Source organism: Fringilla coelebs, assembly GCF_963513975.1.
Source record: "Fringilla coelebs genome assembly, chromosome: 3".
NCBI lineage: Eukaryota > Metazoa > Chordata > Aves > Passeriformes > Fringillidae > Fringilla > Fringilla coelebs.
Genome location: NC_140030.1, coordinates 36,946,884 through 36,959,206, shown reverse-complemented (window position 1 = coordinate 36,959,206; position 12,323 = coordinate 36,946,884). Strand labels below are relative to the sequence as shown.

At 41.7% G+C, this 12,323-nt stretch overlaps 1 protein-coding gene across 1 annotated transcript in view; it reads left to right on the top strand.

Annotated features, from left to right (window-relative positions):
• Window positions 1–11,107, top strand: part of LOC311152126 (gamma-aminobutyric acid receptor subunit rho-2) — a gene marked incomplete at both ends in the record, with an annotated part of 30,913 nt that extends 19,806 nt beyond the window's left edge. The window contains 6 exons of the mRNA XM_084202969.1: window positions 479–702; window positions 4,007–4,089; window positions 5,334–5,474; window positions 5,696–5,848; window positions 6,467–6,663; window positions 10,799–11,107. Of these exons, the coding sequence (XP_084059095.1) occupies window positions 479–702; window positions 4,007–4,089; window positions 5,334–5,474; window positions 5,696–5,848; window positions 6,467–6,663; window positions 10,799–11,107 (1,107 nt within the window). The remainder of the gene's footprint in view (window positions 1–478; window positions 703–4,006; window positions 4,090–5,333; window positions 5,475–5,695; window positions 5,849–6,466; window positions 6,664–10,798) is intronic.
• Window positions 11,108–12,323: the final 1,216 nt, after the last annotated feature.

Genomic DNA, 12,323 nt, shown 5'->3' with positions numbered 1-12,323 from the left:
AACTGTATTTACGCACTTATATGTTAGGAAACACAGTTCCCTCACCTGGTTGCTGTTTGCAGCAATTTAGACCTTTTGGGGATAAATTGCTTAGTGTTTAGCCTGATCATTAAGCTAACTTTCAGTTTTTCCTCTTGATCACCCTATTGCTGCCATAGCCCTCTAAGACAATTTTGCCAGAATTGAAGAATCATTTCTGCAGGGCATTACTTCTCTTGGAGCATATTTATATCCTGTTTGGGACTGAACAATACTGGGTACTGTAATAAATTCATTAGTTGGCTATGCATTGTTTGGGCTGAAAATTTTTGGCAGGAAAATCTACCGACAGAGAGCATTGACCTAGGAAAGAATCAGGAGTTGAGAGTGGAGAGATCTCATCTATCTGGGGGGAGTTTTCTTTCTGGTGTGCCCTAGTTGTAGAGTGCAGCACTGACAGAACTCTCTTCCTTTATTGGTTCTCTTCCCTTTTTTGAAGGATTTCACTATGACCTTGTACTTAAGGCACTACTGGAAGGATGAGCGTCTCTCGTTTCCCAGCACCAACAACAAGAGCATGACCTTTGATGGCAGGCTGGTGAAGAAGATCTGGGTTCCTGATGTCTTCTTCGTGCATTCCAAGAGGTCCTTCATTCATGATACCACCACGGACAACATCATGCTGAGAGTGTTCCCTGATGGGCACGTCCTCTACAGCATGAGGTAACGGAGCAGCCCTGCTTCCCCTGGGCCTCCCCTGGGGCTTTGCTGCCAGTTTTGCTCTAGGCTTCACTTTGGTGACCACCAGGATTGCTACTGCCAATCCTGCTGCTCCTGCTGCTGATGCAGAGCCCTGTTTCCACAATGTCCAGTACAAAATGCTTTGCAGGAAACTCTGAGAACCCATGCTGTGGGCAGTGACAGGATAATCTCCTCCTGGGGGAAACATGCCCCCAACTCCTTGCAGTCAGTGGATGGAGGGTTTAGTCAAGCAGGAATGTTCATCCCAGGGTCAGTGTGTGATTAAACTGGAAGCTGCTGATATACCAGATGGTGACCTCTATAATTATCCTATTTTCCTTCTTGTTTGTCTAGAATTTTTTTTCAGTTGTTCTGCTTTCTTGTTGATGTAAATGTTTAGGTTTATTGAAGCTGAAATGGCAAAATTAAAGACATCCTGGTTTTCCAGTAGATTTGTTGGCTGGAAAAATCCTGAGGGATGCCTGTCATGACCTGGAGGGCAATCCATCCGGTGGGTGTACACGGATCATGACTGTGGGTTTGCAGGATTCTGTAATACACAAGGACATGGAGGCTTAATCCTCTAAACTTCCCTACCTTTTTACAGATTACCAAAAATACCACAAAAATCACCACTGGCAACTATACCCATGATGAATAAAGTGACTGTATATCCGTATCACTCTATTGCAAATTACTATCAGCAATCAATAATGCAGCATCTGTCAGTCATGTGGTGACAGCCAATAACTAACCAGGGTATTTCCTGTCACAGGTTACTTTACATTACATTAATTTACATTTCATCCACAATATACCCTCAGGTACCCTTAGGACAGGTTGCTTGTGCGGGTGCACAGCCCTGCTATCAAGTGATACCACCATCAAGTGATCCAAATCATCCAAGGGATGGAAGGAAAGACAAACTGAAACAGCCTCCAAAGTGGGCATAGAGGGGACCAGTAAGACAGCAGTGTCTCATTTCAGAGATGCTCTGAGTCACAGCGTGTGGAGTCAGCCAGGGGTCCTTGGTGGGTGGCCAAGAGCTGGTAGAAAGTTCATGCACTGAATTCAACCTTCTAAGGAGCAGAAAAGTATGTGCAGCATGGGGAGGTCTCTGAGGAAGCTTCATTTAGGATAAATTTATGGGCTCCTTATATCCAGAGAGATAAGAGGGTGTAGGATGCCACCAATTTGAATAGGCTGGTAGTTTTTATTTTTCTCCTGTAAGGACGAATAGATAATGATGTTTTCTGTTCTCTCAGATGCTTTTTTATTTTCAAGATAATTTCCTACCTTTTCTTACAATAAAATGCCTGTTAAACCGCTTTATTTTTTGGCAGTTATTGATGGTATTTCAGGATGTCTCCAGTTTCTAGGTATCCTATCTGCATGTCAAAGAATCCACCTGTGCTTCTCAAGGATTTGTTTTGTTCCCAGGCTGGCAAGCCTTTCTCTGTCCATATTTTTCATCAGACATTTTTTTGCTCAGTAGTTTCCCCTTCTAACCAGACCACCTTTATGGCTGCTCACATCAGCATCCCAGCAGATTTAATTTCCTTCAGAAGAATGAAAAAAGAGAAGCAGAGAAAAACACACTGCCAGAGGAAAAAAGCTCAAGAGCCCAAAAAAATGGATATTTCCCCAGGACAGAAAACATGCTCTGAGTGTACAGTGACCTTTGAATATTTTGTAGCCAAGGATTTCTGTTCTAGGATCTTTCTGGAACTTATTCATTTCAACTATGGTAAAATGATTTTCAAAAACTTGGAAAGGTTTTCTATTAAGTTTGCTTCTGTGGGCTGTTGGGGAGGTGATGTGACTTTTTAATGTTACCCACAAGAGAGAAGTCTGTGAGTTAATCACAGCTGGTTGCACAGTTGTTGAATTGATAATTTGATATGTAAAATCCAAGGAGAAAGAAAATCTCCATGGCATTTGGTCCCGCTGGTGTTTAGAACACTCAGAACAGTATCCAGCTGAAAAAGCATGGATGTTCAGTGGTGCTGGGAATGCCCTCAGATATCTTGAGATTCCTGCATAGGATTGGCAGTGGACTGGGGAGCATTTCATTCCTGTTTTGGGCCTTGGGCCTTCAGAGCCACCTGGACACTGCACTCTAATTGAGGAATATCACAGTGATGAGCCAAGTTTCTGTTCTGCCCCTGACTAACAAACTGCCATTGACCACAGGTTGTGCCACAGTTCAGGTGACACCAGAGAAAGAAAAGAACACACTTTAATGAGACTGAGTTATGCAATGCTTAAATGCTACCTACAGTTAGGGGGATGCCATTGTTGCAGGGTACCTTCTGGAGCAAATCCCCAAAAACATTCTTTCAATTTTGCTCAAATGGTGAAATTTTGCTGTAGTTTATAGTCAAAATGAACAGCATGTGCCTTTCAGGGATGATGAGTGCGTAGGTCAGGATAGGATTTGGATCACAATCCCTGGAACAGAGGAAAAGTCCTCTATCAACATCTGCAATGCATCTAGAAAATGGTCACAACCAACGTAAGTTGGCCTCTGAAACGATGAGTCACAGCTGATTTGCCCCTCCTAAATCGGGAGCTCCACTGCAAATCCGTCTGCAAGAGAAAGTTCACTGACCCACTGGAAAACTTCTTATGTAACGTTGTGCACAACTGGACTAGTTTAAAAACCGGAGCTGTGATTGCTGCAGCTTTTTAGCTAAGACAAAAACTTAACAGAAGCAAATCTCACTTGCTGAAAACCAGCTGCACCCCAGAAAAACACCCCTCAGATTAAAAGGGTTTATTGAGAGCTGTAAGAAACTGCTTTTGCCTCAATAATATATGTACTGAAGGAATTCTGTGGCTTGCAATAAGGATGGTCATATTCCTCAGGCTTGGGTCATTCTGGGGGTGACTATGGAGGGAACTGAGCAGTAAGGAAAATGTGGAAACCTTAATTAAACAGCACATAAGGGAATATTCAAATGTAAATGGTGAAGTTACCTTACATTGTAGTCTTGTAGGCAAATAGTTGGATACAAAGCGCAGTGGAAATATCTGTACTGACGTTAGTATAACAGTAACATCCACCATAGTGCTTTAGTTCCTTGATATTGAAATTGCATTTTTGGAGTTTCTGTGTAGAATCCATCTGGCTTGAACACGGAGAATTAGTAGGTGTTTTCCTGTGGATTTTTTGCAAACATCATGCAATATTTCTGGCTTAAAAGCTGCAGAATAATTATCTGTGGTAACATTCTCTCTTGATTGCTCCTCATAGAAACCAGCTTTTCTCATTTTTGATTTCTAGGGTCACAGTGACAGCAATGTGCAACATGGACTTCAGCCACTTCCCCCTGGACTCTCAGACATGTTCTCTGGAGCTGGAAAGCTGTACGTTGTATCATCTGTGTTTCTAACTAGATGTTCTCCACGGCTGGCTGCACAAATATTTCACTGGACATGTTTCAGAATACTGTCTATTTTAGAGCCTGAAAAAATAGTTCATCAGAGTTACTGGGAGTCCTGTTGACTCAGCAGTACTGTGATCTAGTCCTTGTGCTGCAAGACCAGAATTTGCAAGGAAAACATCCTATGACATAATCCTGATCCTGCAAACACTGTGACTGGGCTCAGCTTCTTTGGTAGAGAAAGCAATGTGAATAGTAGGATTTTTTGTAAACTTTCTCCAGTGTATGGCAAGACTAATACCTGGTTGTTTTGAGGTCCTCCCAGCTATTTAACTGAATGTTCCTCTGCAAAAAACAGAATCAGAATCAGAGAATAATTTTCACTGACCTTGAGGTCAGCTGCTCCAATACTCTGCTGAGAGCAGGGAGTTCTTCACGATGGCTTGCTTGGGGCTGGGTCCATTTGGGTTTTCAGCAAGGTAATTCAGGCTCCACAACTTTTCTCTGCAACATGCTCAATATTTGACAGCCCTGCTCCTGAAAATGTTTCCTTTTATCTGCTTGGGAACAATCCTTTGCTGAGACTTGCAGCCTTTGCCTCTTGTCTTTTTGTTCTCCATTTTGTCAAGGCATCTGGGAAAAGGCTGCTGCCACCTTCTCCATGAGGGTCAGCAGTGCAGCACACCACGGACTGCTCTCCCAGCTGAACAAGCCCTGTTCCCCCAGCCTCTTGTCCCTAAGCCACGTGCTCCTGCCCCTGATGGTCTTGATAACCCTCTTCTCATTTCCCATTCCTGTTACTTAGTGAACAAATTCTCTATGTTCTTCATTTATTGTTTTAATGGATTTCTTTTGCTTCTCACCTGTCCCTTTTGCTTTTATTATTCTAAGATAGGTTGAAGTGTCCACACTTTCTCCTTCCTCTAAATTAAGGTGTTTTACCCATGATTATTTCCTGAGCTATTATCTACTTTTAGTCTGTGATGTTCAGAAGAGTATCATTCTAACTATCATTTCAATGTGAAGTAAAAAGAGGATTTGTTTTCTTGCATCTTGAATCCAGATTTTTGTTGTTGTCACAGCATATTATATGACAAGATCTTTTGAACTCCTTAGTTGTTGGCAAAATTACTTGTGGCATTAGTTCATACCAAAGACTGGATATATTAACTTCTGTTGAACCTCTAAGCTAAAGTCACATCACATTGTATTTCTACTTTCCCTAAGATGCTTACACTGATGAAGATCTGATGCTGTATTGGAAAAATGGGAATGAATCTCTGAAAACTGATGAAAAAATTTCTTTGTCTCAGTTTTTGATACAAAAATTCCACACCACATCAAGACTGGCTTTCTACAGTAGCACAGGTATTGACCTTTTCTGATGTCACACTACTGCTAAACCTAATACTGTATTAACTGCTTTTGAGGGTGCTCTTGGGATTATGTCACTGAAATGTAGTCTGTTTGAAAACTCCGTTTCTTGTTTTACTAGTCTTAGAAATAAAAGAACCAGGGAAAGATCTTGTCTCTCTGTACCCGCTGTCCAGGCTGTTCTCAGTGATTCTGGCTTTCCTCCTCTCTCACAGGGTGGTACAATCGCCTCTACATAAACTTCACCTTACGCCGACACATCTTCTTCTTCCTGCTCCAAACCTACTTCCCTGCCACTCTCATGGTCATGCTGTCCTGGGTGTCCTTCTGGATCGACCGACGAGCAGTTCCTGCCAGAGTCTCTTTGGGTGAGAACAGCTGCAAGAAGCCATGGCTGTGTGAACAGCTTTGAATGTGAGGGTTTTGGCAGGAAAGGGAACTGTTCACTTTGGTGGTTGAAGATATAGTGCAAGCAAATGGTGGTTTTATCTGATGATTAATACAATGTATAACTTGCACTTTGTCTTAAGTCCTTCATCATTTAGCAGTCTTCCTCACCTATATGTAGCTCAGGACAGAAAGTTGTGTGGTCTTAAAAATGAAGCTGTGTCACAGAATGGTACAGCTAGGAAACAGGAGTCCTTGTCACCACTGGTCTTAGCAGACCTGATTTTAGGGTTAGGTGTGTAAGAATATGTTTTAACAGCATTGTGTTTAAACCCTGGAGTTTAAGGAGGGAGTCAAATGCTGTTTGTTAAATGCAAAATGTTGAGCTCCATTGCTCCTCAAAACTAAACCCATCATGAGCACAAAAATGTAGGCAGGGGAACAATTCTGCATTAGCAGAAGAGATACTTTACACACATTTGTCTCATACTGAACATCTTTCAGAGCATCATGTAGGCCATAATTTCTGTTTCTCTGGAGACAAAACCCCTCATGGACCGTATAAGTCAAAACCATTTCTTTCTCTTGGTTCTCTCCAGGGATAACCACCGTGCTGACCATGTCCACCATCATCACTGGGGTGAATGCCTCCATGCCTCGTGTTTCCTACATCAAAGCAGTGGACATTTACCTGTGGGTCAGTTTTGTGTTTGTCTTCCTCTCGGTGCTGGAATACGCGGCTGTGAATTATCTGACAACGGTGCAAGAGCGGAAGGAGAGGAAACTGCGGGAGAGGGTGAGAAACACTTTTGTCTTTTGTCATCCACTTATTCCTTTTTTTTCCCCTTACAGCTGATCTGGTCTTTATATTGACTGTCTGTTAATGGGAAAACATTGACAACCATGTGTGTAATTGGGTCTGTTTGGACTGCTCCACCTCAGGCTGAATTGCTAGCACAGAAAAACAGGATTTGATCTTATGGATCTTCAGAGAAACATCAGAGAAGAGAGTGTGATCTGAACTGGGAGAGAGTGCAACCTGGAAATGTGAGGGAATAGCAAGAGGGGGAAGTATAAAATCTGATACTTTGCTGCAGCTGTCACAATTCTTGTTCAGTAAGCTAAAGGTCTTATTTGGGGCAATTTAGTTTCCTCCTTCTATAGGCAACATTACTCTGGAAACTGGATTGAATGGATGTAGTAGTGGAGGTGTTTCCCATCACCTAGCACAAACAACAGTCAAGTTTATGCTTGTACTTCTTAATGTGCTATAAAAGGTCTTATCCTGCATCCCTGGAGTGTTTCAAGACCTGATACATCCTGACCATCTTGGCCCTGCTATGAGCAGGACATAGGACTAGAGATGCCCTGAAGTCCTTTCCAGCCTGAGGTATCTTACAGACCTCTAAGCCCTTCTTTGTGGTTAAAAAAACCACCATTGCCTTTTGAACACTGCCTTTTGAACACTAAGGCTTGGAACCAAATTTTTTTCAGTCACTGTTTTTTTCAGTCACAGTTTTTCAGCTTTTTCATTTTTTTGTGCTCAGCTTTTTCCATACACCCAGGCCATCACCATGTTTTAGTTTCTTTCTTCCCAGTAGAAACTCACTACATTAGTCTGCTGGTAATACTAGTAACCTACTGTCTTTGACTCCTGGAGAAATTTCTATAAGCTTGTTGGAAATGCCAGTGCAGACATCATCTTTCATACAATTTAAGCATGCTATTTCCCTCTATGAACAACCCTTTTGGTTTTGCATATCCTTCTCTTTCCCTTCTTTTTCTCCTGTGACTTTCTTGAAGAACGGCACAAGCCCCATAACAGCCCAACACCTTTCTCAGTTGGCATACCATTAAAAAATGTAATTAGATACATTTAAAAAAACAATTGGATAAATTTACCAGACTTCTGGGGTGAGATTTTACCTCTTTTCAAGGCCTTCTCAGCAGCATTAAGATTCTGGAAAGCTGCTTGAACAGGTCCTGAGTGTCTCAATTTATCTATGTCCCTGCTAGCCCCCACCTGGGGCCCAGCAGTTCTCTGCAACCCAAGGCAGAGATGCTCTGTGCAAGCACAGTGACTCCAGTGTGTCTGACTTGCTGAATGTGAGCAGTGGTCTGCAGCATTTTAGCCAGCCCTGCTCAGGCATCCCATGTCCAAAGAATGTGATGTCTTGGCCTGCCAAGGGAAGTTACTTCATGGGAAGTAACAAGAAATATCCTTGCCTCGAACAAACCTTTATTTTTTTTTTTTAAGATGAAAGCTCTTCTCCTTTATTTTTAACTGTACTAAAGGGATGAAATGAACTTAAGAGGGTTTGTTAATTTTCTGCTAAGTTTTCTGGAATGTTTTGCCAAATCCAGTGATGGTGTAGCTTGTTATTTATATCACAAACCTGCCCTTTATTGAGTCTTGTGCATTGAATTCTATATTCAGCAAATGCCTTTTTACTGCACAAGGGAAAATATTGTACTCAGTCTTCAACGTGTGACAGTAATATTCCTCAGTAGGGGCAATGGGAACTGAGATAATAAATAGCATTATTTGAGGAAGAAGCTCTTGAAGAAGCAGAAGAAACATTTCTCACAGTAGATGTAGATCTTGTCAGCCAGAGCTGCTCCCCTGTGAAAGACCCCAAAAGTTCTAGTATGAACATGTAAGGCTACCCAGAAGAGAGCTCTATGTTATGTCTACATTAAGAAATTAAATGTGCCAGGGACAAAGACATGCAGTATCTAAAACTAATCCTTCTCTCCCTGAAGATCACAGGAGCTGCTGTAAAATGCCTGTGGCAAAAGGTCTGTGGCCCCATGCTATTTCCCAGCCCATACCTGGGAACTTTTCAGTGCTTGTTGGGCTGAGAGAGGTCAGAGACCTTTCTGATACTTTAATAGTACTGTCAGCTGCATTCCCATGTCCAGGGAGGCTCTTTGGCAGTCTTTGAATTATTATTGTAGACATAGGCTAAAAGTCCTGCAGGGTGAAATTACGTAGTGCACCTCTGCGTGTGCGTGCCTGTGTGAGGGTGAGTGTAATTTTAGGTTCTGTGGAGGTGGGTTTCTAGCACCCAGGCTCTCTTGTCCATAGAGATGGCTGTCATCACACCTGCATGAAGCCATGGGAACTCTAATTTGACCCAGGGGCTGACAGTAAATCTGCAGAATTGCTTTCTCTGCTGAGTCCTGCAGCAATTGGCTTGTTATTGTAACTGCTGTCCCTCACACGCAGCCACCACCTCCTGGACCTGTCAGTTCGTGATAAAGAGCCTGATGTGTAATTCTCCCCTGTGTTTTTTTGTTGTTTGGTATTATTCTGGTTTGGGCTGGCACAGTGTTAGTTTCTTTTCAGTAGCTGGTACAATGCTGTGTTTTGAATTCAGTGTGAGAATAATGTTGTAACACACTGATGTTGTTGCTAAATTGTATTTATCCTGAGTCAAGGACGTTTTTGTGTCTCATGCTCCACCAGTGAGGAGGTAAACTGAAAAGGTTGGGAGGGAACATGACCAGGATAGGTGGCACAAATGAGCCAAAGAGATATTCCACACCATAGAACACATTTCAGTTATTGAACTATTCTTATCTCAATCTACAAGTTTTACATTTGATTCTTCTCCACAGTCCTCCAGAATTCAGGGGGGAAGGTGGGTTGAGTGAGCGACTGCATGATGCTTATTTTTCAGCTGGGGTTAAATCACAGCAATCCTTTTTGGGGAGCTGCACTCTGGTTTTGTTCTGTTTTGGTTTGATTTTGTTCGTTTTGGAGTGTGGGTTTTTTGAAGTGTGCCTGCTTAGAATAAAATATGTCTTAAAACCCAGCTGATGTTCAGTTGTACCCATGGAGTGATCAAAAAAAATAAAGTAAGAAAGCACCTGAATTGTCCTGTTTTTCTGAACATAACCTGCTGGTACCAAACCTTTTGGTTATGCCAAGAGCACAGAAAACAATCCTTATGTTGATTTTAAGGTTTTCAATAAGCAATGTGATCTGTTGTTTAAATAATTTAAAGGAAAAGCCTTGACTGCAGGGTTTTCCAGTGCATCCTGACTATTGCATATTGATTTTATGTACATTTTTACATATATATGTATTCAGATATATACATTAGTTTTAGCTGAACATATCCTTGAAAACAAGTTATTGGAAAATCCACACATCAAAGTTGGTGGAGTATTATTGGGTAAGGAAATTGGTCTGTGGGAAATCAGAGACAGGAACTCCTAGCAGAAAGGACATTTTGGAGTCCATTTTCATTGCATGCAAATACATAATCCATATTGCTGGGACAGGAAAGCTGGAGGTTTTGAATGGTTGAAGACTGCATTTCCTATTCAAAATTCTCTCTGTATGCACTGGAATTTTTAGACTTGTGGGATGCATGCTGGTGCTGCTGAAGTCAATACAGGTTTTGCTATTAGCTCCAACAGAGCTGGGATTTGACATTATGCTTTTAGCTGGCCCTCTGCTTGGTTTAAAATCAGATTTATGAAAAAAGCATGTGTATCTGTAAAACCAGAACTTGGCCCTTTTCTTCCTGTAACATGTACTGGATAAGCCATTTCTACAGATTAAACTGCATCCTGTCCATGAATATTTATAAACAAAAAGAATGAATAATAAGGGATCTCAAGACAGTAAGGCTGAACAACTACCTAAGAAAACCTTTTGCTTAGACCATATGTCTGGTAAAGCATTTTTCTAATCTTTTCTGGAGCTGTTTGTCCAAGCAATGGAGAAAAACCCTGTTTCTTCCTTTTGAAAAAAAGCAAAAAAAAAAAAAAAAGATCTTTTTGTTCAAAGAGAAACTTAAAATATCTCAATCAACATTTTGAACTCAACTGTTTACAAGTGTCTGTTAATAGAAAGGCCTAATTTCGGTTGCTTACATGTTTTTCCAATATTCAGCTGTATTTCTTGTTTATGTCTCCAGTTTTCTTGTTCATGTGGAATACCTCACTCAAAAACTATGATGCTGGATGGAAACTACAGTGAATCTGATGCCAACAGCCTGGCAGGGTACACGAGAAACCAGATGGTACCAGAAGAGGAAAAACCAGAAAAGATGGTTGTGCACCTAGCCATGAGCAATGAATCTAATTCATCAAGGAAGAGAGGCCTGAAGGGCCACGTGGGCTTGCGCATCATCCAGAACACTCATGCAATTGATAAATATTCAAGGTTGATATTCCCAGGCACCTATATATTTTTTAATTTGATATATTGGTCTGTCTTTAGCTAAGCATGCTGGCACTTCTGAATCAGAAGATGTCTACAAAACACTCTTTTGTTGGTACTTTTTTTTGTCTAATCTGGACACAAAGCTAGAAACCTGATTATTGTATTGCTTCTTTGAAGTGTAAATGGGAGGACACCCCCAGGAGGCAATTCCATGTGCAGGCCTCATGGAGGAACTTGCTGTGCTGGTTGGTTTCCAGCCCACCCCCCTGCCCCTGTGTGCTTTATGACACATGCCATTTCTCATACTTGAAAATACTTGTCCACCATACAGCCAAAAGGTGCTGGATGCTTGTTTGGGGCTGGCCACACTGGTGGTGCCTGCTGTGCAATGGACAGCCAAAGACATTGCTCATGTGAGCTGTAAGGAATTAAATAAATGCAGCTTGTGTGGGGAGGTCTGGACAGTGCTTCTCCTGTAAGGAAACTGAGTGCTCTCCTTTACTTTTGAGAAAATTATTTTGTTTTTTCTTTGGCATATAAACGTAATTTTTTTCCATTGTTTTGTGAAGAACACCTCCTTTAAGGGTACAGATTCTGCTTTCTGTCTGGACAGGACCTTCATCAGTACCATTAGGATCAGCTGGGCTGGTTACAGAGCACAGGTGGTATGTTTGAGTCAGTGGGGTTTTTTCCTAGATTACAAAGTGCAGCCTACAGACAAACTGTATATCCCAATGTGCCTCTCCCAGTCAAGACAATGCCCTTCTGTTCAGGCATTTGGGATCAAAAGGGATACATGTCTGCCAGAACCTCTCTGCAGAAACAGAGGCATGTCAGAGATTAAATGGCCAAGGATAATACTGTGGGTCTAAGGTCTATGTAAGTCCTTTGAAGCTACTGCACAGCATTGTAACATGCTTATGTGCTTGGCAGTTCTTTTCCTATCTTATGATGCCTCCTTTTCCTTTGCTAACAACACTGACAGCAAAACCCAAATGTAGAAACATGATAGCAACACAACAGCGATGCTCATGTTTGTGTGCTCCTTATTTTAAGAAAATACCATGACTTTTTGGCTGTCGTGGAGATTATGTACATCAAAACACTTGTTTACCAAGCTGAAGCTGAGCAGTGGGGGCAGAACTTGACGTGTGAAGAGCCAGGACTGAGGTTAGAATAAAGAAAAGGCAAACAAAAATACTGATGCAACCATAATTATTTGTCAGCACATGAAATTTTCTGCTTACATAGCAGGAATTCTTGCATCCTAAATCTCG